At 31.4% G+C, this 24,109-nt stretch overlaps 3 protein-coding genes across 4 annotated transcripts; 1 reads left to right on the top strand and 2 right to left on the bottom strand.

The window, feature by feature from the left end:
• Window positions 1-7,098: 7,098 nt before the first annotated feature.
• LOC11437653 (homeobox-leucine zipper protein HAT5) lies at window positions 7,099-9,648 on the top strand. Of its 2 annotated transcripts, none has more exons than XM_003608938.4 (3): window positions 7,099-7,767; window positions 8,128-8,522; window positions 8,904-9,648. In XM_003608938.4, the coding sequence occupies exons 1-3, from the start codon at window positions 7,614-7,616 to the stop codon at window positions 9,366-9,368; spliced, it is 1,014 nt and encodes a 337-aa protein (XP_003608986.1). In that variant the 5' UTR covers window positions 7,099-7,613; the 3' UTR covers window positions 9,369-9,648. The 2 variants fall into 2 exon arrangements, with proteins under 2 accessions (XP_003608986.1, XP_039689236.1); XM_039833302.1 differs by having other exon boundaries at window positions 7,101-7,767; window positions 8,128-8,518; window positions 8,900-9,648.
• A 5,977-nt stretch (window positions 9,649-15,625) lies between these two features.
• LOC11439136 (uncharacterized) lies at window positions 15,626-18,226 on the bottom strand. The gene is made up of 5 exons (XM_003608936.4): window positions 17,803-18,226; window positions 17,201-17,334; window positions 16,769-16,916; window positions 16,567-16,673; window positions 15,626-16,233 (listed from the first exon to the last, which is right to left on the bottom strand). The coding sequence occupies exons 1-5, from the start codon at window positions 18,059-18,061 to the stop codon at window positions 16,192-16,194; spliced, it is 690 nt and encodes a 229-aa protein (XP_003608984.1). The 5' UTR covers window positions 18,062-18,226; the 3' UTR covers window positions 15,626-16,191.
• Window positions 18,227-18,637: 411 nt separating this feature from the next.
• LOC11439135 (LRR receptor-like serine/threonine-protein kinase FEI 1) lies at window positions 18,638-22,724 on the bottom strand. The gene is made up of 13 exons (XM_003608935.4): window positions 22,472-22,724; window positions 22,149-22,287; window positions 21,980-22,051; window positions 21,819-21,890; window positions 21,651-21,722; window positions 21,409-21,480; window positions 21,246-21,317; window positions 20,675-20,781; window positions 20,375-20,554; window positions 19,947-20,279; window positions 19,603-19,854; window positions 19,340-19,473; window positions 18,638-19,246 (listed from the first exon to the last, which is right to left on the bottom strand). The coding sequence occupies exons 1-13, from the start codon at window positions 22,554-22,556 to the stop codon at window positions 19,025-19,027; spliced, it is 1,812 nt and encodes a 603-aa protein (XP_003608983.2). The 5' UTR covers window positions 22,557-22,724; the 3' UTR covers window positions 18,638-19,024.
• Window positions 22,725-24,109: the final 1,385 nt, after the last annotated feature.

The raw sequence follows: 24,109 nt of genomic DNA, 5'->3' as shown, positions 1-24,109 counted from the left end.
TTATAATCTGAAAACAACAAGGAACGCGCCATCCAAAAATAGGGGGATACTCTTTTCAGATTCTATAATCTAAAATGTCCAGGGACATTTTTAAAAGAAAAAAAAAAGAGCGCGTGCGAAACTTGTAGGGTGGGAAAAGTAATAACATATTTTAAATAAGATGGACCAGCACTAAACAAAGAAATTCCAGAAAAGCCCAAGTTATTCTAACCTCAAGTATGTAACTTGTAGTCAAAATATTTTTTAATGGGGATTGCTACGTACAGCCGCATTAATTGATTCTTACGCCTCCTTCTCAGCTTTCTTACTTTTTAATTTGAAATATATCCCTTTTCTAAAATTATATTTTAGAGGCATCAATGGCGTACAAATTCAGAATGTATTTTAAAAATTGATTTTGGAACTGGTTTTTTAAAAAATTGTGCGCATTCCTGATCTTTCTTACTTATTTTTATAAATAAGTTTTAAAAATACTATAAGGAAATGCAAATAAATACCCTTAGAGCACCTTTAATGTTGATCTTTATTTGTTGGTTCTTTATGGGTATCATTGATCCACATAAGGATCCAACAACCCATTAAAATTTTACTACAATGGTGAAATATGTAAAAAAAAACTCAAAATGGCTCCCACCAAAAATAGAAAATGCATAAACTACTAATGGTGATCCCTACTAAAGTTGAGTTTGGTGGTTTGCTTCATCATCCTTATGAGATTTGGATATTAGGTTTGTCGTGACTCCTCTTCAGCTCCTCTTTTAGCTAAGCAGTTGAATTATCAGAATACGATGTGATCTACTTAAAAGACTCTCTTCTTAACGTTCTTAGTGATCACAAACCTAAAACGTTATGACATTTTTATTTCATAATGCTACATGCTTAAGAAGATCATATTTTGGAAGGTTACTAACCTCTATAGAATATACCTTTTTCACCAAAGCGGAAAAAATAATTCAACTATAGTTCAAATAGATATATTACCCGTTGAGGTGCATTGATTTTGTGTTGGAGTATCAAGTTTTTTTGGGTTACATTGGAGTATCAAGTTTCAATTAAAAGTTTCAAATCAAATTAAAATGTGAATATTGACCTACATAATAAAAAAAAAAATGATGAGATATAAATATCCAAATCATTGAAGTTATATCTACATTTCGTCTGTACTCCCTAACATGCTAACATTATCCACACCCCGGTCTTCACAGGAGTAAAAAAATAGGTATTTATTTTTGGAAGTTGAGATATTCTCTATTTCTTAAAAGAAATATGGTGTTCTATTTACAAGAGGAATTGACACAGAAGATATATCCTCATAAACATAATTCATCATAACTTGTTTATGGAATTATGGGTCTCGCTAACGAACGTTATTATAACGAACGTTAACTTGGAAGTAGCTCTCTATAGCTTCTTAGTTTTCACGTCAATTTCGCCTCGAGACGCAATAAGGAAGGTCCAACTGCGGATCCAAACAAGTGCTTAGACCATCCAACACAACCTTAGATTTTTATGGTTGGTTGACCTAGTCCTGCAAGAAAATAAGAACATGAAGAAAAAAAATCTCATTTTATGATTGTTGTAGTATGACTCAAAAATTGATGGATGGAGAATATTGTTGCTAAAAATATAAAAGATTTGTTTCAAATATATATTGTGCTGAAAATATATTTATGGACAATAAATATATTTTTGTATCGTATGAAGAACGATTTGATGCAAATATATTTTAAAAGGGAATATTATATTTTTGATGCAAATATTCTTTCACTGAAGGAGGAAAAAAAAAACGAATCTTCAGTGTGGTATTTGTTTCAAATTTATGAGTTATACTTTTACTATAAATATAGACCTTGTATTAAAGCAAACTTTGAGATAGAGGGGGCTGAAACAAGGGTTTAGAAAAGCAACAACAAAACTAGGGTTTGTATAGAGTTTGTCTCTTCGGAACAAACACTAGGGTTTGTGGGTTGATTCACCTTGGGAAACACTATTAGGATTGGAGTCTCTTGGTTACGGGAAGAGATTGGGACTTTGGGTAGAATTAGGCGGGAGACTTATTCTTGTAACTCATTGATTTCTCTTTGTAACGAAACTCATCATATAGTGGATTGGAGGGCTGCTCTCTCCCCCAGACTAGGTCAGATTGGACCGAACTGGGTCAACAAATATCTTTGTGTTCTTCTTCTTCTTTTGTTCTTCTCGCCGTTGTTTTCTACTTTTGCCTTGTATTTAATTATTCCATACGCTTTGTTTTGGTTGCTTAATTATCCTTGCTCCACACATCAAGTTGTTATTGGTGTGATTTTTCATCGAATTCGCAACAACGATCTAATATCTGATGGACAACGAGTGTAAGTAATTTATTCTATTCATAGAAATTAATTTCTATGCATTCATAGATGTAATTATTTTTATTTTTTTTGGTACAAATTATTTTTTTAAATAGATCAAATAAAATCATGTCAACTAGTTATTTTTAAAGATATTTTAGAAATTAACCTAAAGAAGTGGTATCATTGTGACATGTACATAATTTGGATAATTTTAATGGGTTGAATTGCCTTTTAACTCAAAGAATCATACATTTCAAAATTCTATATATTAATTCATTTCAAGTCAGCTCATTAGTAAATCAGAATTTTTGCAAATTACAAAATGAAAATCGACTTGACTCAATTGGACTTACATGAACAAACTAAACTCGGGTAAACTTGCAAGAAATTTTAACAAATTGAGTTTTTGATCTCTTTTTCATCTACTATGTGTTCGTGTGATTTCAACTCAGATTTTGATATGGTTCACAAACTTTTCTTTATGATTGAGCTGAAGTGAATTAAGGTATTTGTGATATTATATGAGTCATTGTATGTCGTTTATGTGACAAAAAAAATGTATGTTGTGACTTTTTTTTTAAAGAAAAAAAATAAAAAAATAAAAAAAAATTAAAAAAATAAAAATAAAAATAAAAATATGTATGTTGTGACTTGTGTGTGTATATATTTTTTTTGAAAGAGTGTCTATATTATTTTAAAAATCTTATGAATCTACAAGTGGGATGTACAAATCAATTTCACAAGCAAAGCAAAGCAACTTTGTTTAAAACTTTCTTTTCTTTTATTTTTTTGTCAAGAAACTCTATTTTTTGTTCAAACGTAAATCATGGTTTTTTGTTTTTGTACAATAAATCTTGAATTTAACAGCCTAGAGTTTATGATAGTTTCATAATTTTATACTTAATGATTATATTAGTACATCATCAGATTTACTCAGATCTTGTTACCAAAGAAAAAATTATTTACTCATAGCTACATACAAGTTTGAATTTAAAAATTTAACCTAGTCAAAATTTAGATTGAGTTAGGAAGAAACATAATTTGTCCCCAACAAATTCCTTAAGCATTCCTAAGTCTAACCATCACCAATAATTTGCAAGTTTAATACTCAATTAAGAAACACCGTATAAAATCAATCGATAAATCAACTACTCTATTCGGTCTTCCCCAATATAAGCAAAAAATACTCATTTTGATGGCCTCAAATAAAAATAAATTTCATTTACTTTTACTCTATTTAATAATTTCATATCTTTTTTTGTTAAATAGTATAGTGACTAGAATTCATCTTTTAAGATAAATAAGATGGAGTATGGAGTTCAAACTCTGTCCCTCTGCATATAACAATGCATTGCCCCTATCAACTGAACCATATTCACAAAGACTAATAACTTCATTTGCAAAATAGTCTTTTGTTTAGATGAAACAAGTTTCCATGAAGGGAACTTTTGAAAATATACTTAGTTTTTTATGAGGCCAAAATGATTAGTCTTCCTTTATTAATTTTTTTTTTTTGGTAAATATGTAGTAAATTATTTTAACTTATAATACAAAAAGAGACTCGTAAAATTTATTGGGTTCATTAGGACAAAGTGTGTTTGCATAAAGAAAATGGAGGTTTAGGTCTGAGGAATTAAACAAAAAAATTAGCTCTTTTAGAGAAGTAATGTTGGAGGTTAAGGGTGGAGAATGAATGGATTGGGTGTCAACTTTTTACACATAAATATGGTCTTGTATATGGAAAAGAAGCATAGATTCAATTTGGTAGAATGATATTTTTAGTATTTAGAGAGGTGGTCAGTAAGACATTGTCTAAGAAAATAGGGAGTGACACAAAGACATTGTTTTAGCACGAGTCTTGGTCAGGTGGGGAAGTGGTTAAGAAGCATTCTAGTAGATTGTCTAATTTAGCGCCAGAGAAAAACATATTCGGTGAAGAATATGATGTTAGGTATTGGTGTTGAGTGAGATTGTTGGAGGGGGAGAAGAAATTTGTTTGTGAGGAAGGTTGAGTTGGCGGAAGGGTGTATGATTTTATTTTCTAACCTTTCTTTGTAGGATAATATGGAACATACTTGGATTTGGAACCTTAATTTCGATGGCATGTAATTTGTTAAAGAAGTTGATGAGTCCATACCTAGTTTTGAAGATATAGTCAATTTTTTATTTGGTTCCTTTCAAGATTTTACTATTTACTTGGAGATTACTTGATAACCATCTTCCTACGTGGCTGGTTATAATTTGAATGAAGCAATTAATCATTTGTTAGAAATGGGTGGATGTCTTATCTTTAGTTAGGAATGAGATGTGCAATAACAAATAATTGCTTTTGTCATATGATTTAATTCATAGCTCTGGTTTCTCATGAAAAAAAAAGCGAATGAATGCTTTCATTTCGATTTGGTTGACATGTACTTGGTCAATTTGAAATCAACATAATTATGTTGTGTTTGCTAATAAGAATCGATGAACCTGTACGCTTTTGGACAAAGTAAAACTCTTGATATGGTCATGGATTAAATTAAAAGCTAAACTTTTTCATATAATTTATATCAATGGAACACTCAATCACTCTTATGTCTACAAATGATTTCTCTATATATAAATAAATAAATAAAAAATCAATGTTTTTTCATTTGTTTGAATACACTATTATTTTTCGTGTTATGGTCACTACGATGGTTAATTTTTGACAAAAACAAAACAATATTCATTAATTCAAATTGATAGAGTACATCAAATACAAACATCACAAAAAATATAAAGGCGAATCTGCGAACAAACTCACAGCACCCAAGTTAATAGCATACAACGGTAAAATAGCTACAAATAATATGATAAAATGTAAATCATCGAAATACCTATGTTTTCGAATCAGCAACGTTGACGTCAATCATTGATTGAATTTGTAATGACTGATGTAGATTTTTTAATAGGAACTAAACGAACGCTGCCACAAGACGCAAATCAAACGCCGCACAAGACGACGAACAATACAACGTCACACTTAGACGAGGAAATCACAAAATACACAAAACAAAAAACTTGTTATATGTGAAAATCGGTTATTTAAATTGAAAGAAAAGGGGAAAAAAGATGTAGAGGGTGTGTAACCTTCCTCCCTCAAAAAAATAAAAATAAAAATGTGTAACCTTCCGATCCTAACAAACAACTCATTGTGTTTTGATTGTGTATTTTTTAGATAATAATCTTTTTGGCTTTTTGAAAAGTGGAGAAAGCTGTAATTTCCTTAAAATTTTCGTCATTCACAATAAGAACAAATTTTGAAATCAAAACAATAAACAAATATTATAAATTAAAAAGATGTTATATCATCTGGTCGAAAGCAACGTAACACACATTGCATCTAGACAAGAAAGATGAACAAGATGTAAAATAAAATAACAAATAAATCTCAAACTTTGCTAAATAAGAGGACTCTGCCGACTAGATTAGATTCTCTATAGATTAAAAGGAAAAAGATGTGTGTGACGTCTTCATACACTAATACGACAATTCATGTATGTGGTAAAGAAAGGATATTCACCAACAAAACCATCTTACCTGGTCTACACAACAAAACACTTGAAGTCAACTATCACCGTATGAAATTACTAATCCATCTCTAAATATAAGGTCAATTGTTAAAAAGGGTTAATTAAGTTTTTAGTCACTATAAATATTTACAGTTTTGTTTTTAGTCCCTATGAAATAAAATCACACTTTTTAGTTCCTGTGACATTTTCTTTAAGCATTTTAGGGAGCAAAAATATTGATGGAAATTTTTGATAGGGACTAAAAATGCCGGCGGAAAAATTTTATAGGGACTAAAAGCACTAACGAAAAATTTTGTACGGACTAAAAAGTGTGATTTATTTTTATAGGGACTAAAACCAAAACTGTAGATATGTTTAGTTACCAAAAACTTAATTAACCCTTGTTAAAACTATGAAAATAAAAAATTTAATAGTAATATTAAATTTTATCCTTATTAATATTATTTTTCTAGATTCCTTCAAAATATATATTTATTTTTCAAGATTTGAATAATAAAATAAAGTTAGAGTAAGAGACATTTTGATCTTAAAATAAAGCACATACATTTTAACGAACTAAATTTATTGCTATTCATTAATTTTGTGGAGGGTATTCATGAGAAATTATAAAAATGACTAATTGACTAAATCAATTGATAATCATTAATTTTGTTTTAATTTATTATTTCATAAATGTTTTTTTTTGACAAAATTTCATAAATGTTATAGATCAAACTATTCTACCTCTACAATTTTAAAAGGATAAAGTTTGGTGGACACTAACATACTATGACACCATGAAAGAGAACTAAATAGAGAAAGAGGAAAATGTTTGGCAAACACTCAAACATCTCAATGTTGGATCTATTTATACAAAGTTTTGTTATGACTTCAATTAACCCCCTACAATTGAACGATGTGATTGATCATCGAATTAATCGATCTATTGACCATATATCGAGTTTTCAAAAAACTAAAAAATGGGGGTAATAATACAATATATTAATGGTGTGATAGAAAGACGAATAGAAACAAAATAAAATGTATAAAATTTAGAGATATCCAAATATAAAAATTGATTAAAAATTAAAATAATGATAGAATATGTATCATCTCCTTCCATTTCCCAAATGTTTATCTACCTCTTAAAATCACTATAGTCAACAACTTACATATTTAAAAACCTTTACATAATCACGTGGTCTCATAATCTCATTCTCATCTACCATAGGGGAAGAAAAAAAAATCAGAAACTAAGGTTGGTGAGGAAACCAAGCAAACCATCAAAATTACATAACATAGTAATAATTAACAAAAAGGCATCAAAGCAAGTAAACAATCTTCTAATATAAACCCAACATAGTCCATTTTTCTCATAGAAAAAAAATCAAGAGAGAAAGAAACATAGCCACTAGTTCTGTCTCTGTATCTGTGTCTCTGTCTCTCTTGTTTGATTCTCTTTCTCTTTCTCTCCCCCTTTGAAACTTTGTATTGAGTCTCATCTTGTTGCCTTCTTTTGATCGGAGTAATGGGCATACCCTGCCGTTGTTCCCACACCTCCCAATCCCACATCACTGAAATCATCATCACCAGTTTCTTCCGCCATAAGTCTTAGATCTTTAATCATTCATTCCTAGCTAGCTTGTAGCTATATACCTATTATGGCACGTTAAGATATAAGAAAGAAAAAAGAAGTTTAACTTTAGTTGAATTTAGCTTTGTGATCATAAATTTATATATATATATGGCGGGTGGGAGAGTTTTTTCAAATGGTCCTGCAAATATTTCAAATATAAATATGAATATTTTGCTTCAGAATCAACAACAAACTCCTCGTGGAAACTCTTCTCAACAACCTCTTGATTCTCTTTTCCTTTCTTCTTCTGCTTCTTTCTTTGGTTAGTTATCTTTTTCAATTCAACTTGTTCGCGATCCTTGATATTTTAAAAATTAATATAGTATCTTATAGGCCGGTGTGGTCCTAAAAACATCAAAACTTTGATGTTGCGATACAGATTACAGTCGCGGATCTTTTTTTTTAAATTTTGACTAGTTTCAAGCTTTTAAATAAATGGTGGCATCACGATATTTGATATTACAAAAAATACCTTTACATATGTTGCAGAGATATCAAAAACTTTTATAACATAATTCAGATCGCGGTTGCAGACTTTTATTTAAAAAGTTGACTATTTTATTTATGTAATTTTAATAAAATAGTGGATGATATTTTCTTTTTTTGTTTTGTTTTTGAATAGGTTCAAGATCTATGGTGAGTTTTGAAGATGTTCAAGGAAGGAAAAGGCGCAACAGGTCTTTCTTTGGAGGATTTGATCTTGACGAAAACGGAGAGGATGAGATGGATGAGTACTTTCATCAATCCGAGAAGAAACGGCGTCTCTCAGTGGATCAAGTTCAGTTTCTTGAGAAAAGCTTTGAGGAGGACAACAAACTTGAACCAGAGAGGAAAACCAAGCTAGCTAAAGACCTTGGTTTGCAGCCACGGCAAGTTGCTATTTGGTTTCAAAACCGTCGTGCAAGGTGGAAGACTAAACAGCTTGAGAAGGATTATGATTCTCTTAATGATGGTTATGAGTCTCTTAAGACAGAGTATGACAACCTTCTCAAAGAGAAAGATAGGTTACAATCTGAGGTAAATTAAATAAGTATTTCATATATTAATAAGGTTTTAAATAATGGTTACGATCAAAGACGGACCAGAAGTCTCAATTTTTTAATTTGATATCAAGCGATACATATTATACAATAATAATAAGATCAAATTAAAATGATCTTAAATGCACATTTTTTTTATATTTTGATGAACATATATTAGACATGAAAAAAGTTAAATTAATTTTTTAATTTTGATTTCTCTAACACTTAGTAATGAAATTAGAAACAAATATATATTTTTCTATCTCCAACACTTATAGATGATACAATTTTAATCACGAACGCATTGCAGTCACATAAAACTCTTGGACAACTTTGATAACATGTGATTTTCTTATTTTGTGATGTTTCAATACAGGTGGCAAGCCTAACTGAAAAGGTACTTGAAAGAGAGAAACAAGAGGGAAAATTCAAACAAGGTGAAAGTGAAACAAAGGAATTCTTGAAGGAACCAACAATTAATAAGCCTTTGGTTGATTCAGTTTCTGAGGGTGAAGGATCCAAATTGTCAATTGTTGAGGCTTCTAATAATAATAATAATAATAACAAACTTGAAGATATTAGTTCAGCAAGGAGTGACATATTGGATTGTGAAAGTCCACGCTACACTGATGGAGTGTTAGAGACATGTGATTCTTCCTATGTATTTGAACCTGAATATCAATCGGACCTATCACAAGATGAAGAAGATCACAATTTATTGCCTCCTTACATCTTTACAAAACTTGAAGATGTGAATTACTCCGACCCGCCACATAATTCAACAAGTTATGGATTTCAAGAGGAAGATCATCATCAAGCTCTTTGGCCTTGGTCTTATTAGATATGATATGATATGATGCATTTATCTTTCTTTCTTTGTAATATGCATGTATCTTTTCATTGTGTTTATTAGTATTTACCCTTTTTGTGCAAAGTGAGTGAGTACTGTACTAAGTTGTGTGCGTAATAAAGTTAGAGCAATGGCAAGTTGAAAACATTTCATTTCATACCCGAAATGGGTGTGGCTCTTGTAGGATAGAAATGGCGGCTTTTATACCCCATTTTGTTGCATTGTAAATTAATGAAACTTTTGGATCTAATCCAACATTTAAAAGAATTAATGCTTTCTGGTTGAGAATGTTGCTTTTGATTTAATTTCACAAAAAAGTTCAAAAATAAAATTAAATGGCATTGTTTCTTTACTAAATAAGGGTTAATTAAATAGAGAGAGCGTTGTCTTATCATCCCATGTCTTGTGGATAGTTAATATCAATGTTAATTAAACTCAAGAGAAGAGAAGAGCTTTGTATCAGCAAAAAAAAAAGAGAAGAGCTTTGTTGTTCATCTTTTTCTCTTACCATGTAATAACTTTTTTTTAAGATTACCATGTAATAACCTAAAAGGTCGACTCTCAACATGCCATATGTCGATTTTTCTACATTACTTCATCATTATTATTACAACAAGTTACTATTTTCATCTCAAAAACATTAAACTTCTTCATTAAAAATACAGTCTTCTTCTCTTTCATTTTATAATTGAATCATAGTTTTCGTTAGAAATAAATTACATTCAATTCATCAATGAACAACAGAGGCTTCGTTGATAGGAATTTTTTTTCTCATAATTAATTATCATTTTCATCACAAAAAATTCATCTCCTTCATTCAACCCATAATTTCTTTCTTTATCGTTCCAAAATCAAATTATACTTATCATTAGAGATAAATTAGCTTCAGAGTAACATAAACCTCACCCATATATGTCTTGTCCCCTCGTAACACAAAGGGTTTACACTTTCATTTTACACCATTCCCCGCATATCGTACCAACAGGGTCAAGGGATTCATTCACCATATTGTATTCACGTGAACGCATGAGATTAACCACACGCGTCATCTTGTAACATTTTTTTCTCTATATATCTGTTTTTAGTCAAACAAAAAAGACACTATCATGAGGGCAAGCAACCAAGAAGAATTGAGGGCAACCTTACCAAATGGCCAATCAAAATCTCCACAGTGGAATCTGCACATCATGCATGGGACCCAATCGATGTTGACCTCTCACAACGTGGCTTTTAATGGGGATCATCACATGTGTGTTGTATTCTACACTACACATCAAAATTGAAAGTGATTGTCTATTTGTCTTTGTGTTCATTTACACATCACCATAAAATATATTTTGACTATTTTCATACCCTAGATTTGTTTAAGTAAACTTAACTATCCAGGTGTCTTATTTCTTTGATTCATACAATACTTTACTTGTAACAAATAAATAATAGGTTATACTCACCTACTACTCCGGAGGGAGTACATGATAATGATAATGACGAATTATAATGCAAAATAATTTTGTAATTAATCTTGTATGTACTAAAATTGTTTTATTTTATTATTAATTTGAATTGCAAAATACGCAGTCATTTGTTTTGTTACTAAGCATTTATCTTGTTTAATAAGGATATGTTATATTAGTATGGATATATTTAAGACTCCTTCTACTTTGGAAATATCAGAAAAAAAGTTGTACATCACTTCCATTCATGTGGAAGTGGATTCTTAAGTGGTGGTTCAGCTTGACCACGTAAATGGGTGCACACTAATAGTGTCTAAGTGACTAAGTCTATAATTATTTGTCCTCATTGATACTGTTTACTGTGAAGCTAAATAGAAATGGAAAAGTAGCACCTATTGTCTTGTTCCTTAGTCACTTTTCCATTTCCATTATACACATTGAATTATTCTCCCGGGAGCGAAAAATATAGCAAAGAAAAAGGCATAAGAAGGAAGAGTTTTGCTTGCAGATTCACAACATATACCTAAACAAACCAATAAAATTTTGTAGAGGATGGCTATGGAGGGCTTAGTCTATATTTTGAAATATAATTGATATTTTTAAAAATTAAAATTACAACGTAAATTCGTTTTAGAAAACATTTTAGAGTGTTCGTAAATTAGAAAAGGAAAATATGATCTTACCGTCCTTCCTCTCATAAATCCTTCACTATAACATACTCCAGGACTTTGTTTGTGAGTTTGGAATGTAATGGAGGAGAGGACATTGAGAAAAGGAATGAGCAAATAAACTTGCATTGCTAATTCGTCATTATCATGTACTCCTTCCGAAGTAATGAGAGGGTATTGGGTTCATTTTTCTTCATAATACAAAATCATTATAATTTGGAGAAATTCAAAAATTGTATTCGAGAAGGATTTTGAAATGATTTGTAGAGTTTATATGAATTATTCAAATTTAATCTATTAGTATCATTCTAAAAAAAATACACTTCCAAAAAATATGAAAAGGTTTCTTTTTTTCAATGTATTTCTCATCTCCAAAACCCTCTCCTCCCTCAAAACTCCGAAACAGTACATAAGTTAATGAATGATGCTCAATATTCCATTTTAGCAACGTAACATCACAATTGGCCCCAATATTGTACACGAACCAACCATTTTTGTTCAACAACACCCCATTTACTTTCGTCAATTAATAAGTCAATATTTGCAATTTGTGGCTGATGTAGGTAACCCAATAAATAAAGCCTATTTATGCGTCATGTGTTTCAACTTTTAGGAGACTATACCCCAAATCTTTAGTTGGACTTTGGATATTAATTAGTGGCCTCCCGTGATTCCTTTAGCTTTATCATAATTGAATTACTGTTTGGATTTGCTTTGATTTGTTGGGTTATCACATAAAGATTGGATGAATTAATTTGCCATTGGTTAATCCAAGCATCAAAGGTACTCCATACAAAAATAAAGAAGAGTGTTACCTATTAGATATAGTTAGTGAGGTTATTTGTGTTACAAGTAACAGTGTAGTTAGTTGAGAATGTGTTATAAACATAAATATCATGCCTATACTTTTTTTTTAAGGATGCCTATAGAAAGAAAAAAAAATCATCCCTAATTACTGCTATTGTTACTATTCTTGTTTTCCTTCATAAGTCTAATATTACTATTATATTCATCTGATATTTTTTATTTATATAATTTTTGTTCTTTTAACAATAATAACTAATTTCTAGCATTTATTACTAAAAATAATTATGATTTAAATATGTCTTTAGTCCTTGTACTTCCATCAGATTTTAGCATTGATCCCTACACTTTTTTTTGTTTGGAATTGGTCCTGCACTTTGTAAAAATATTGGTATTGGTCCTTCTATTAACTTTCTGTTAAAAAAAAAACACAAAACTATTGATATTGGTCCCTGCACTTTGTAAAAATATTGATATTGGTGCCACGTGGCGTGAAATGATTGGGTCATGTGGCACTCCGTTAGTTTTGTGTTTTTTTTTTTAAAAGAAAGTTAACAGAGGGACCAATACCAATATTTTTACAAAGTGCAGGGACCAATGCCAAACAAAAAAAGTGCAAGGAACAATGTCAAAATCTGATGAAAGTGCAGGAACCAATGACACATTTAAATCAATAGTTATTTATTCTAAAGATAAAACCCAGGTGCATTTCATTGCATATTTTTCGTATGATTTTTTTACATGAGATTCACTTTTTCTTATAAGAGTCATCTTCTGTGGTTATAAAAAACTTCGAGAAAAGTGTAGATTTAAGAAGCTGTAGGTAGTTACCGGTGTTTATGTGAATAACCACAAAAAAATTATTTAATTAAGGCAATGGACATAAGGTTTATCCTTCTAGGCTTACACTTAGGTGTTTTTTTTATGATTACTAACAAAACTATCCATGATTTTATAAATCTATAATTTTTTCAAAGTTTGTTATTGACACAAAAAGTGTATAAATAACAAAGAATCAAACAGAAAACACATAAAAAAATTCACGTAAATTTTGTTCTTAACTCTAACTATTCATTTGTTTCTCAGTTTTCTCCTTTATTAAATTTCATTTTAAATTATATTTAATTAGGCATAATTGTTGTCAAATTTAATAGATAAATCATCATTTTATAAATAATAGCTAGAATTTTAGATAATTATTTTATTAAATTATTTATTTTAATCAACTTTATATATTTATAAAGAATTTTTTTATTAGGAAATAAATTGGTGTGCCTACATGTGCTCATTATTTTCTTTCGAAACACACACTTTAGATAATTTTTTGAACTTAGATAGGTAGGATTTATTTATATGATATTTTATGTAGATATTACCTCTAAGAAAATGTGGATATTAATAGTTCATTTAATAAATTACATTTTATATCACCACACAAAAAAAAAAATTATGGAAGCTAGTTTATAAGCTTGTTTTAAAAAATAAAATGTGTTTGGTAACAAACTTCTCTCACTAGCTTATAGCTTTTTTGAGATGCTATTTTTACTAGCTTTTGAATTTATAATTTATAGTTTTTCACATTTTCTTCCATTTATAACTTTTAATGTTAATTTTTACTCAAAAGTACTACCCACTCATAAAAAAACAAAACTTCCCACGTTTTTTTGACAAAAAAAGAACTACCCACTTTCTTTCTATTAGATTCACATGAAGATATTTATCATTATTTTTTTCTTTGAACGTATTTACCAATTTAAATAAAAATAAATAATTTTCATTAAAAAAACAAAAAAAAAATGATAATGAAGTCAAACGAAATTTATTAACGATAATCTCAATTAAAATCATATATCACATTTATCATTTTAAAGATGAAAAATACTATGAAATACATTCAAATTATTAAGATAAATATATTGGTTAAAAATGTTTATAAATATAATTTATAATATATTAAACATATGTGTACTTTTATGTCATTTTATATTTATCAATCACTTCAAAATCTAATTTTATCAAACACTTTAATTTAAGACAGCTAGCTTTTCAGCTATCAGTCATCAGATATAAGTTAACTTTTTAACTATCAGATAACTTATAACTTATAGCTTAATTTTACCGAACATACCCTTACTAAGATTTTAAGTTAATAATTATTCATTAAAAAAACTGATTTCTCATCACTCTAATCCTCTCCATTAAATATATTAGACTAGAGGAGTACATAAAAAAAGGTATTCATATATTTCTGACTAATGTTAAGGTTTAATAGTATGTTTGGTTGTACATTTTTCCACCACCATCCCACGTTTGTGAAAACACATAAGCTACTATATCTAGCTTCTGTGATAGAACAAACATCTTGTAAGTTGAAGAAAGTGTTTAACTTTTTTGGTGGTCATGATACTTTCCTCCCATCCTCCTAACCCAAACCCGACATTCTTTAAAAGATATCATGACAACACAAATAAATCTACACGATAATATGTTTACAAAACAAAAGTGTTACACTACAATATGTTTCGGAAAAAAAGTATCAAAACATAAATAAATTGATGCTACAACAAGTTTCTTCCAACACAAAGTGCTTCATTTTCAGGCTGGCGACTTATTCTCGATGAAACAACAAAAAAAGCAAAACCGAAAGTGGAGCTTCACTTGATAATTATTAAAAACAAAACCAATTCCTGATATTATATTTCAAAAGTTCATGTGTTATTGTTCAACTTAATATAAGTCGATTGGAAAAAAGCTTTTGATAGAGAGAAAAGCTGATCGAAACCTATCTCCTAATTGGTTTTGTGTGATCGAAAGTTACGTTGCAATAAATCAAAACTGAAGGGAATGTAGAGCTATTTTCTAAAAAAAAATTCCATCTCTTGTCTTGATTGGGCAGAAACTAAGGCTCCGTTTAGGAATATGTAGAAAAATGAATGAGATGGCTTTGGGAGGAAATAGAGAAAAATATATAACTTTCAACAACGTTTTTGTAAAAAATGAGAAAAAGAATATTGCTTATTAATATATTTTTAATTAAGAGTATTATAAAAAATAAATGGTATGAATTTGAAGAAGATTTCTAACCCCTCCAAAACCTTTTGTATTCCCTCTATTATGGAAAAAAGAAAACTTTCATTCGAGTTGGAGGACTATCATTTCATCCCTTTCAATTTTTTCGTTCATTTTTTCAAAGCTCGCCCTCTCGTCCTAAACTGTAAAATAGAGCCTAAGTGGACTGAAGCAGGAAAATTCCTAACTGTTTTCGTAGAGATCTGAGTGGTGCCTTCGCTAGTCCTCAACTCCTCATAGGCTAGTAAACACATACCACAAACAAGGCATTGTTTCTCAGTTACTACTCATTTGTCAAAAAGTCTATAGTTCTAGAAGTGCTCACAACTTCAAACAAATTGTTCAGAACTATGCATCCAGATCACACAAATTTTGTGTTTTTTGTCTGAGATGTACACAAATTTAGTCATTATATTGCTCCACTTTCTTTCTGCTATTTTGATTCTTTGCTATATGTATAACGTTTTCTCCCATGTTACCGGATGAGGAGGAACCATTGATAAGCAGCGACATCTAGAAGTACTACACGCAAATAATTTCCAGATAAGATACTACATACACACAATGAGTTCATTCCAATACAATGTTGCAATTTGCAAGCAGCAAATGTGAACCGCCAACATAATTCCCACTAGAGCCTCGCTTCTGGAAGAAAACTCTGGGACAATATTTTATATTTGGTTGGGGGATGCTCACTACTTACAGTTGTGACTTTTGAGCTAAGAATGTTCTCCAGGGATCTTCAGTATACCAAATTGGAATTTGGAAGATATGGCAGAAGGATGGTCCCAGAGTCAATCACAGTTGAGAAAAGCAGAGTCAGAATTTGAAATTTTGCTTCATGTATAGAACCACCTCTTGCTGAACAAAAAAAGACAGGTCTACCAATTAGTTAACTTGCAATGAGGAGATCATTTTAGGAGGGAGAGACATGGATGCTATAGATTAAGTAAACTAGTAGCAATGAACCGGGTACTAAAAATTGTTTTCGGAGGAAAACAAAATTATAAGATGACATGTTCATTGTTTTAAAAACCGGACAGTTCCAACGATTGAACCATAAACAAGAACCGTCTACAGTTCAGTTAAACCGGACAGTTTGATGGCTGGTTCAGTTTTTAAAACATTGGACGTGTTTACTGGATCGTTCCTTTATTGATAGTACAAATAGATTAATAGAGATAGATTGCTTACAATCAAGCAAAGTAGAATGCATCCTGCAACCCCGGGATACAAAACATACCAGAAACTCAACTGTTGAAACTTAATAGCATCAATGAAAAGCAATGGCATGCTTACGGCTGTACAATATAGCAAATTTTGTTGGTTTAATATTTGACGGAGCTAGATACTTGTTTCAAATCACAGATAAGTAGTAACATTGAAGCAAAAATACCTGGGGGGTGAACAGAGTCAGTGTAAATCATGTAAGCAATACAAGCAGCAACACTAGCACTCTTGGCTAGCAATCCAGGTCCAAATATTGCAAATGCCAAAACACCAATGGCTGCACAACCTATTTGGGCCATAAACATACTGTACTTCTGCATAATCACACTTAGGTAATTTTAGTACTAAACGAAGAATATAGAGAGAGCTGTGAAACAAAAGCATTTAAGTAGTAGGTGTTTAAGAAACTCAATTTAGACACTGAAGCATTGGTATTTCTAATCGAATGTGTGTCTAGTGTCTGACACTGATACATACGATTAGATTCAATTACTTAATTTTATCAAATCATTGCCAGTGTCGAAGTCAATGCTTAATACCATTGTATTAATGATATTTATCTCATTAAGGAATAAGGCCTAAAAAGAAATAGTAGTACCCGGGCTGAAGGGGCTGAGGGTGAGGCAAACAAGAGAGCAGACACTGCTCCTAATGGTGCAACTGTGATTGAGAGTCCTTTTGGTGTCAATAACTGATCCAGCTTTCCCAATATGGCCATTGCTGCAAATGCCCCTGATGATTTTTATAAACACACATCAAAAACAAAAGGAAGAAACATATAAAGTCATCAGATTTTCATACCAAAAATTATTTACAAGTGCTATTCAACACAAATTAAGAAAATAAAAACATTTTAGACAACAAATGAAAATATTATTTTGTTTAGAAAAAGTGATTTTTTTTTTATAAAATAAGATCTTGTGGAGTCAATTGTCATGTTGTTATAATACTATTTCTTTTAATAGTTGCGAAGTATTTAAATAACTTAGATTAGATATATTACTAAAAAGTTTAATTAGTATATCCATATTCTGGATATAATTTAAAAATTAATTAATATAACAAAGTTACATGATAGTGAGATAAAATTGGAAGTACAGCTCATTTACAGTCGCAATAAAAAAAGTTATTTTATACCATTGTTGCATATGCATAGTATAGTAATTAAATTCATCTTAAAAATAAATAAAAAAAAGGAACCTGCAGAAGGCCAGAGAATGTCACTTAAGGAATGAGTGGAAGATGATTTGGGAGGTTTCAAGTTCTCCCAGATGGAGGGTGAAGCTACGTCGCTTGATGCCTTAATTAACAAATTCCTTCTTCCTTTCAAACCCAAATAATCTAAAACCAATCTCTTATTCTTCTTCTTCGGTGTAAAGCTCTTAAAAGATGGTTGTAATGATAATGATAATGGTACCATAGATTTGGTACTACCACCGCAAAAAATTGCAGAAGACATTTGCAGAATTTGATTATTGATCTCAAAATGAAATCACAAATAGTATACTACACGTGACAATCATAGGACATTAGAAAAACTAGAAAAGACACGACCATTGAGAGAATGTTGAGACAGAAATTAGCCTTTCAAATCGCCCAAAGGTCACCCAGTCGATCACCCACCCACTTTTTCTACTATTTCCTTAACTTAATCGATAATATTTCTTTTATTGAAAGTTTTTTTAAGGACTAAATTGACCGGTAAAAACACACTCCAATACAGAATTATAGTCACTATTTTTTACACAGACCAAAAAAATAAATTATAAGAAAACAAAATAATGGTTTACCTTATACGCACGACTAATACTTTTAGGAGTACCTTCACCTCTTCTCTCTTTGTGGACTAGATCCAATCTCTCTCTCTACTCTCATAATCATCACTTGGGGAACAACTTTTTTTCACCTCATATTTCTAAAACCACACTTTTTTAAAAATAATTTTCCAAACGGTTTATTTTAATGAAAAAAAAAAAAAAAACTTTTTAAAAGCATTGCAAATAAATTTTTGGATGAAAGTATAAATTCAAAAATATATTGGGAGTAGGAAAAGTTCCTCCTCTTGACTTCAAGTCTTTGTTCCATAAAGTTTTTTTTCAAACCCAACATATTCTTTAAAGAATACTATCACAAGAAGAATCTCTTGAAAAACAAAATCAACCTCAAATCCAAGAAGAAAAGAAGACCCTACTTGAACATAGCATCTAATCATCTTCATGATTACATTTCCATAGCAAGAAGCCAAGAATATGGAGAGACCATTCCAAATACAAAAAACCATTGCCATCTCCACGTTGTCCTTTTTTTGGTTTTGTTTTGGACAAGGAGAAAATCTATTTACAAATGGTTGTTACACATTTGGTACAAAACTTTTCTACAAAACCAAGCCACGAAACAGGGGGAAGGAACACATTAGCCATTATCAGTGATCTGAATGGGACTCGTAAAATTCACTTGGACAAGGCGACATGACCTCTTGCTCCAGCAACTGCAATACTTGATTCATCGAAGGTCGATCATCTGCATTTGAATCGGTACATCTTGCCGCTAGCTCTAAAATTACTTCAAGAGTTTCAGCATTTACGTCACTGCACTTTCTGTCTACGACGTCTTCCAATCTGTTTTCTTTCAACAATGTGTTCATCTGCAAAAAATAATAGCCATAACTTAAGTACATTATTTATGAAAATTTTCCCAATGTTACTAAGGATGTGTGTTGAATAAGTTAAAAGCTTACCCAACCAACAACATTTAAACCTCTCTTTACAAAGGAAGGATCTGTAGGCCTTTTCCCGGTTACAAGTTCGAGTAATAGAACTCCAAAGCTATATACATCTGACTTCTCAGTGGCTCTCCCACTTTGTAGATACTCTGGTTGATATATTAATAATAAAGCATTCAGTTGTTTACATGGATATTCAAAATCTACTTCATTGAAGCATGAGTTAAGCATCTATCAGCCAAAAAAACAATGATCTTAATGAATTAATGAATACATACCTGGTGCCAAATAGCCAAATGTACCAGCAACCACAGTGGTAACATGTGCATCTTCATCAACCAAGAGCTTTGCAAGACCAAAATCAGAGATGTGAGGCTCCATATTTTCATTAAGAAGGATGTTGCTAGATTTTATGTCACGATGCACGATTTTTGGGCAGCACTCATGGTGTAAGTATGCCAAACCCCGGGCAGAACCGAGGGTTATCTTTAGCCGATCGTTCCAATTCAAGGGTTGTCGCTCAGTATTTTCTGAGAAAAATATGATTAATTTAAGGGTTAGTCAATCATCTAAGCTGCCTAAGGGCACATAGTTTAGTGCATAAAATGAATCATTATCATACCATGCAAGAGATCATCTAAGCTTCCTAAGGCCACATAATCATAGATAAGGAGCCTTGAAGTAGGAAGCCTGCAGTAACCGCGTAAGTTTACTAAATTTATGTGCTTGATGCTCCCCAAAATCTCAAGTTCCCTTTCAAACACTTGATCAGATCCTTCGCGGCTTCGGTCAATTCGCTTAACAGCAAATGTACCACAATCATTCATCACCATTCGGTAAACAGTACCAAATCCACCTGACCCAACTATATCCTCTTCGTCAAGAGACTCCAGCTTTTCAATGATTTCAGATGACGTGTATGGCATATCGCCATGGAAGGTAATAAGTTTAGCACCTGTTAAAAGATTAGGTTAGCGTTTATCAAGACGAGATTCTTTTTTTTCTTCTGCTTTTAATGGGAGTTTGTTGTAATTGAGACATCGCTCTTACTTGCTGATGGATCAACTTGCTTCTTGACTTCTGTGTATTTCCTAACAGCTCTTTCCTTCTTTGACGACAAACGAACCCAGAGTAATGAAAGGGTTATGATAAGTGCAAGGCCCAAAGTTGCCACTGCCCCAATTAGCACAGCCTTCAAGTAATGTGATTGTGAAGATTTTTTTGGAGGGACTGCATATATTTAAATATCTATAGTTGTCAAGAAAATGTAAACTAAACATGGAGATCAGTTATAAATATAGTAAGTCGTGTAAGATAGTATTTGGAAATCAATCCATGGATTTGACTTGCCTGCAGCTTCATCACTTTCGGCGTGTGGTATCACCACAGGGAAACCGAGTGATGTTCGACATGGCTTTTCAATTTGCCTTCCACAAAGATCTAAATTGCCAATAAACCTATTCATATGCAATGAATTTATGCTTAGCAGGACAAACAGGCAATGGAACCAACTTGTTCCTCAAAATGTGTAGAACAACAAACACAAGATAACAGGAAAAACAACAAGTCCAATGAGTATTCATCTTTTAATCAGAGCAATTACTAGCGGTCTGCGATACAACAACTAACTCTTAACAGCCGAGAAACTTAAGAAAACCACAACTCATGTTACTTTTAAGATCCTTACTTATGAGAATTACAAAACTAGCACTATTATTTGACTCTAGTGGTTTTAAAAAATCGTCTACTATAACTCAATACAAGTTTCTGATACATTTTCTCATCACCCTACTATATAGCACATAAAAGAATAGACTTGTCCATTATTATCAAAAAAAATCTCTGAAAATTTCAATTCCTGTTTGGTCTAATGTCTACAATGCATACAAACCACAATACTTTTTAAGGCAAGAGTGCATACGAGTTCTTTTGGAAGGTGCTCAGGACTCCAATATCAGGTATTTCACCAGAAAAGAAATTGGTTGACAGGTTCCTAAGACAAGTAATGACGACCATAATGTTAATATTTCTTTATTCTTTATAGCATCAACAATGAAGATCAGCATAACTAAAAATTGACTTACAGAACTTGCAAATGTGAGAGACGGCCAATAGAGGAAGGTATAGCTCCTTTTAATGAATTGCTTGATACATCCCTGTATTTAAAGTTTGCATCAAAATCATTAACAAAAATTAAAAACGCCAAAACTTATTCAGCTGAACTGAAACCTAGACAACTATATATAGGTCCATAGATGTTAAGAAAAACTCGAAAACAGTTCATTTCATAACAAAGGAACCGAAATAAAACGAGAAACAGACTTACAGTATATTTAAAAATGAAAGATTTCCAATGCCTGATGGTATGCCTCCTTGAAAATAATTAGCCCTCAAGTACCTTTTCAATAGAGTCAAAGGAATCATTCATTGAGATATTAGGAAAATATAATGGACATTGAAAATTTCTAGCAAGGAAATGAAGAATTTTACTTACAGGGCTCTAAGCTCAGTACAATTGGTAATTTCAGTAGGAATGATTCCATGCAAGCCATTCTGATGAAATGCCCTGAATCATTAAGCCACTGAAAAGAATAAGAATTACAAAAATCCAAAGAAGTAAATGCATCAATGATTTGTGAAACATTTTCTACTTACAATCTCTGAAGTCTACTTAGTTTACCAATGCTGGGAGATATTATCCCTCCAAGCTGCATATATGGTAGATTACTGAACAACACAAGACAAATAAAGTGTCAAATTCAGCTCAAAAGTTGAGAAAATCAAGTAACAGAATGAAGAACGTAACATAGTTGTGGTAACATACATTGAGCGAACTCTTTGTTCATCACCAGGATGACATGAGATTCCAGTCCATGCACAATGAGAAGCATCAAACTCTTGCCAGTTGCTAAGAACATTTTTGGTATCATTCAAAGTACTTTTGATCTCCAACAATGTTTGACCTAACAAAATTCATAAAAATCACCTAAAGTTTAAAACTTTATACAAAATCCTAAAATGGGTTGCAAAGTACTAAATTAAACTATAAATTTATGGCAAAATAAATAAATAATTGGAAAAAAGTTCAACATAGTATGAAAGAGGGTTTGAATAAGAAAAAAGAAAAAGGGGGTTCATAGTACTTACCATCTTGAGTTAGAGCAAGAGAAGAAGAGTTGAAAAGTGTTGTGAAAACCAGTAAGAAAGTACAAGCAACAATGGTGATTTTCATTTTGCAAAGTTTTGAAGTTGAATGGTGGGAATGAAAGTATTTTCACTTGAAGCACTCAGAGAGAGAGAGAGTGTGTGTTGAAGCTTGAAGTGATGATTTTGTTGTACTACTGGTGGGGTAGTTTTGATGAGAGTGTAGACCAAAAAGATGTTGTATGATTTTAAGTTAGAGGTTTGAAGTAAAAATAATAATTAAAATTTGAAGCATGAATATAAAAAGTAAAGTGAATGCTTTGGTTATACTCCAATATTTTATAGTATTTTTGTATGAAAAAAGACAATTTTTTGAAAGTTGATATGAAAAGTGGAGTACAGTGTGAAGAAGCCGTTGTTCAGTAGGGAGAGATTCAAAATAGGAATCATTTTAACACTTGCATGTGAAAGTGTAGAAGATATACGCGCCGGTGTTTATTAGATTGAATGTGTAAAGACCAATAGGAAGAGGTGTTGAAGACACGTTGGATAGTGGGGTTTTACGTGTATAGGTTGGTGAAGCAGAGCGCGTTGTATGGAACATTGCATGTCTCAGAAACGACAGACATTAAAGGAACCATATTTTTGTTTTTATTTTATTTATGCAAAGGAACCGTATATGAAATGAAATGCAAGAAACAAAGAAAAATATTACTCCTAGATCCTATACCTAGTACATATATTTTGATTAAATTCTAAAAATTATGCTAATCATTTTTCATTAAAATCTAAAATGGAATATAAGTTGTTCATGCCATGCACAAGAATTGGTCGAATAGAAATAACAAAGTGTTGTAACGATAATTAGGCGACAACATTTAAACATCGAAAAGGGAAAGTTCATCGAAAATGAAGGTCAAAAATTTGAACATAGTGATACGCTTTTAACTATCAGAAAGATAAAAACTTTACTTTGTCAAGAAATTGTGGTATGAACGATTCTTCAACATTAACCAAATACAAGATAATCAAATTAATCCAATACATATGTTTAGGGTTCATTGAATAGATGTCTAACCAGCGACGAACAAGAGAGCATATATAACAAAAGCAATCACAATCCAATAAAAAAAAAGTGTCCAACACTTTTGTACACATCATAACTACTTATGCACAAATAAAATTTGTGTGAAGAACCCCACGTCTTAACAAATTGTCCTTTGTTGGGAGCCGATTAATTACATAACAGATGTCGAGCAAAAAGAGATACTTTTAGAGGTACGACCTTGTTCCAGATAATGTTGTGCACCTCTAAGTTATTAGACTGCTTCCCACTTGTAAGCATCTTGTATACACCATTCCCAAAGTTACCTTTGCCGAATCAATAAAATGATATATAACAGCTCACAACACTCCTTCACCAGCTCTTCCTCCCACACAAACAACCGCCTTCGCCACTTTCAAGCATCACACCCAACACCCCATCCAAACATACTCATCTCAGCAACACATTCCTAAATTCAGATAAATCAAACTAACGTCAAAAACTATCACATAAAAGACCTTCTTCCAACCACAAATTAGTCCAAAAATAAGTTTTAGCTCCCACAACCCGCACCAAATTTTCGGCAAACCTAAAGG

This window comes from Medicago truncatula, chromosome 4 (genome assembly GCF_003473485.1).
Source record: "Medicago truncatula cultivar Jemalong A17 chromosome 4, MtrunA17r5.0-ANR, whole genome shotgun sequence".
Classification (NCBI taxonomy): domain Eukaryota; kingdom Viridiplantae; phylum Streptophyta; class Magnoliopsida; order Fabales; family Fabaceae; genus Medicago; species Medicago truncatula.
Note: the sequence above shows the minus strand (reverse complement) of the source record. Positions and strands in the feature narration are given on the sequence as shown.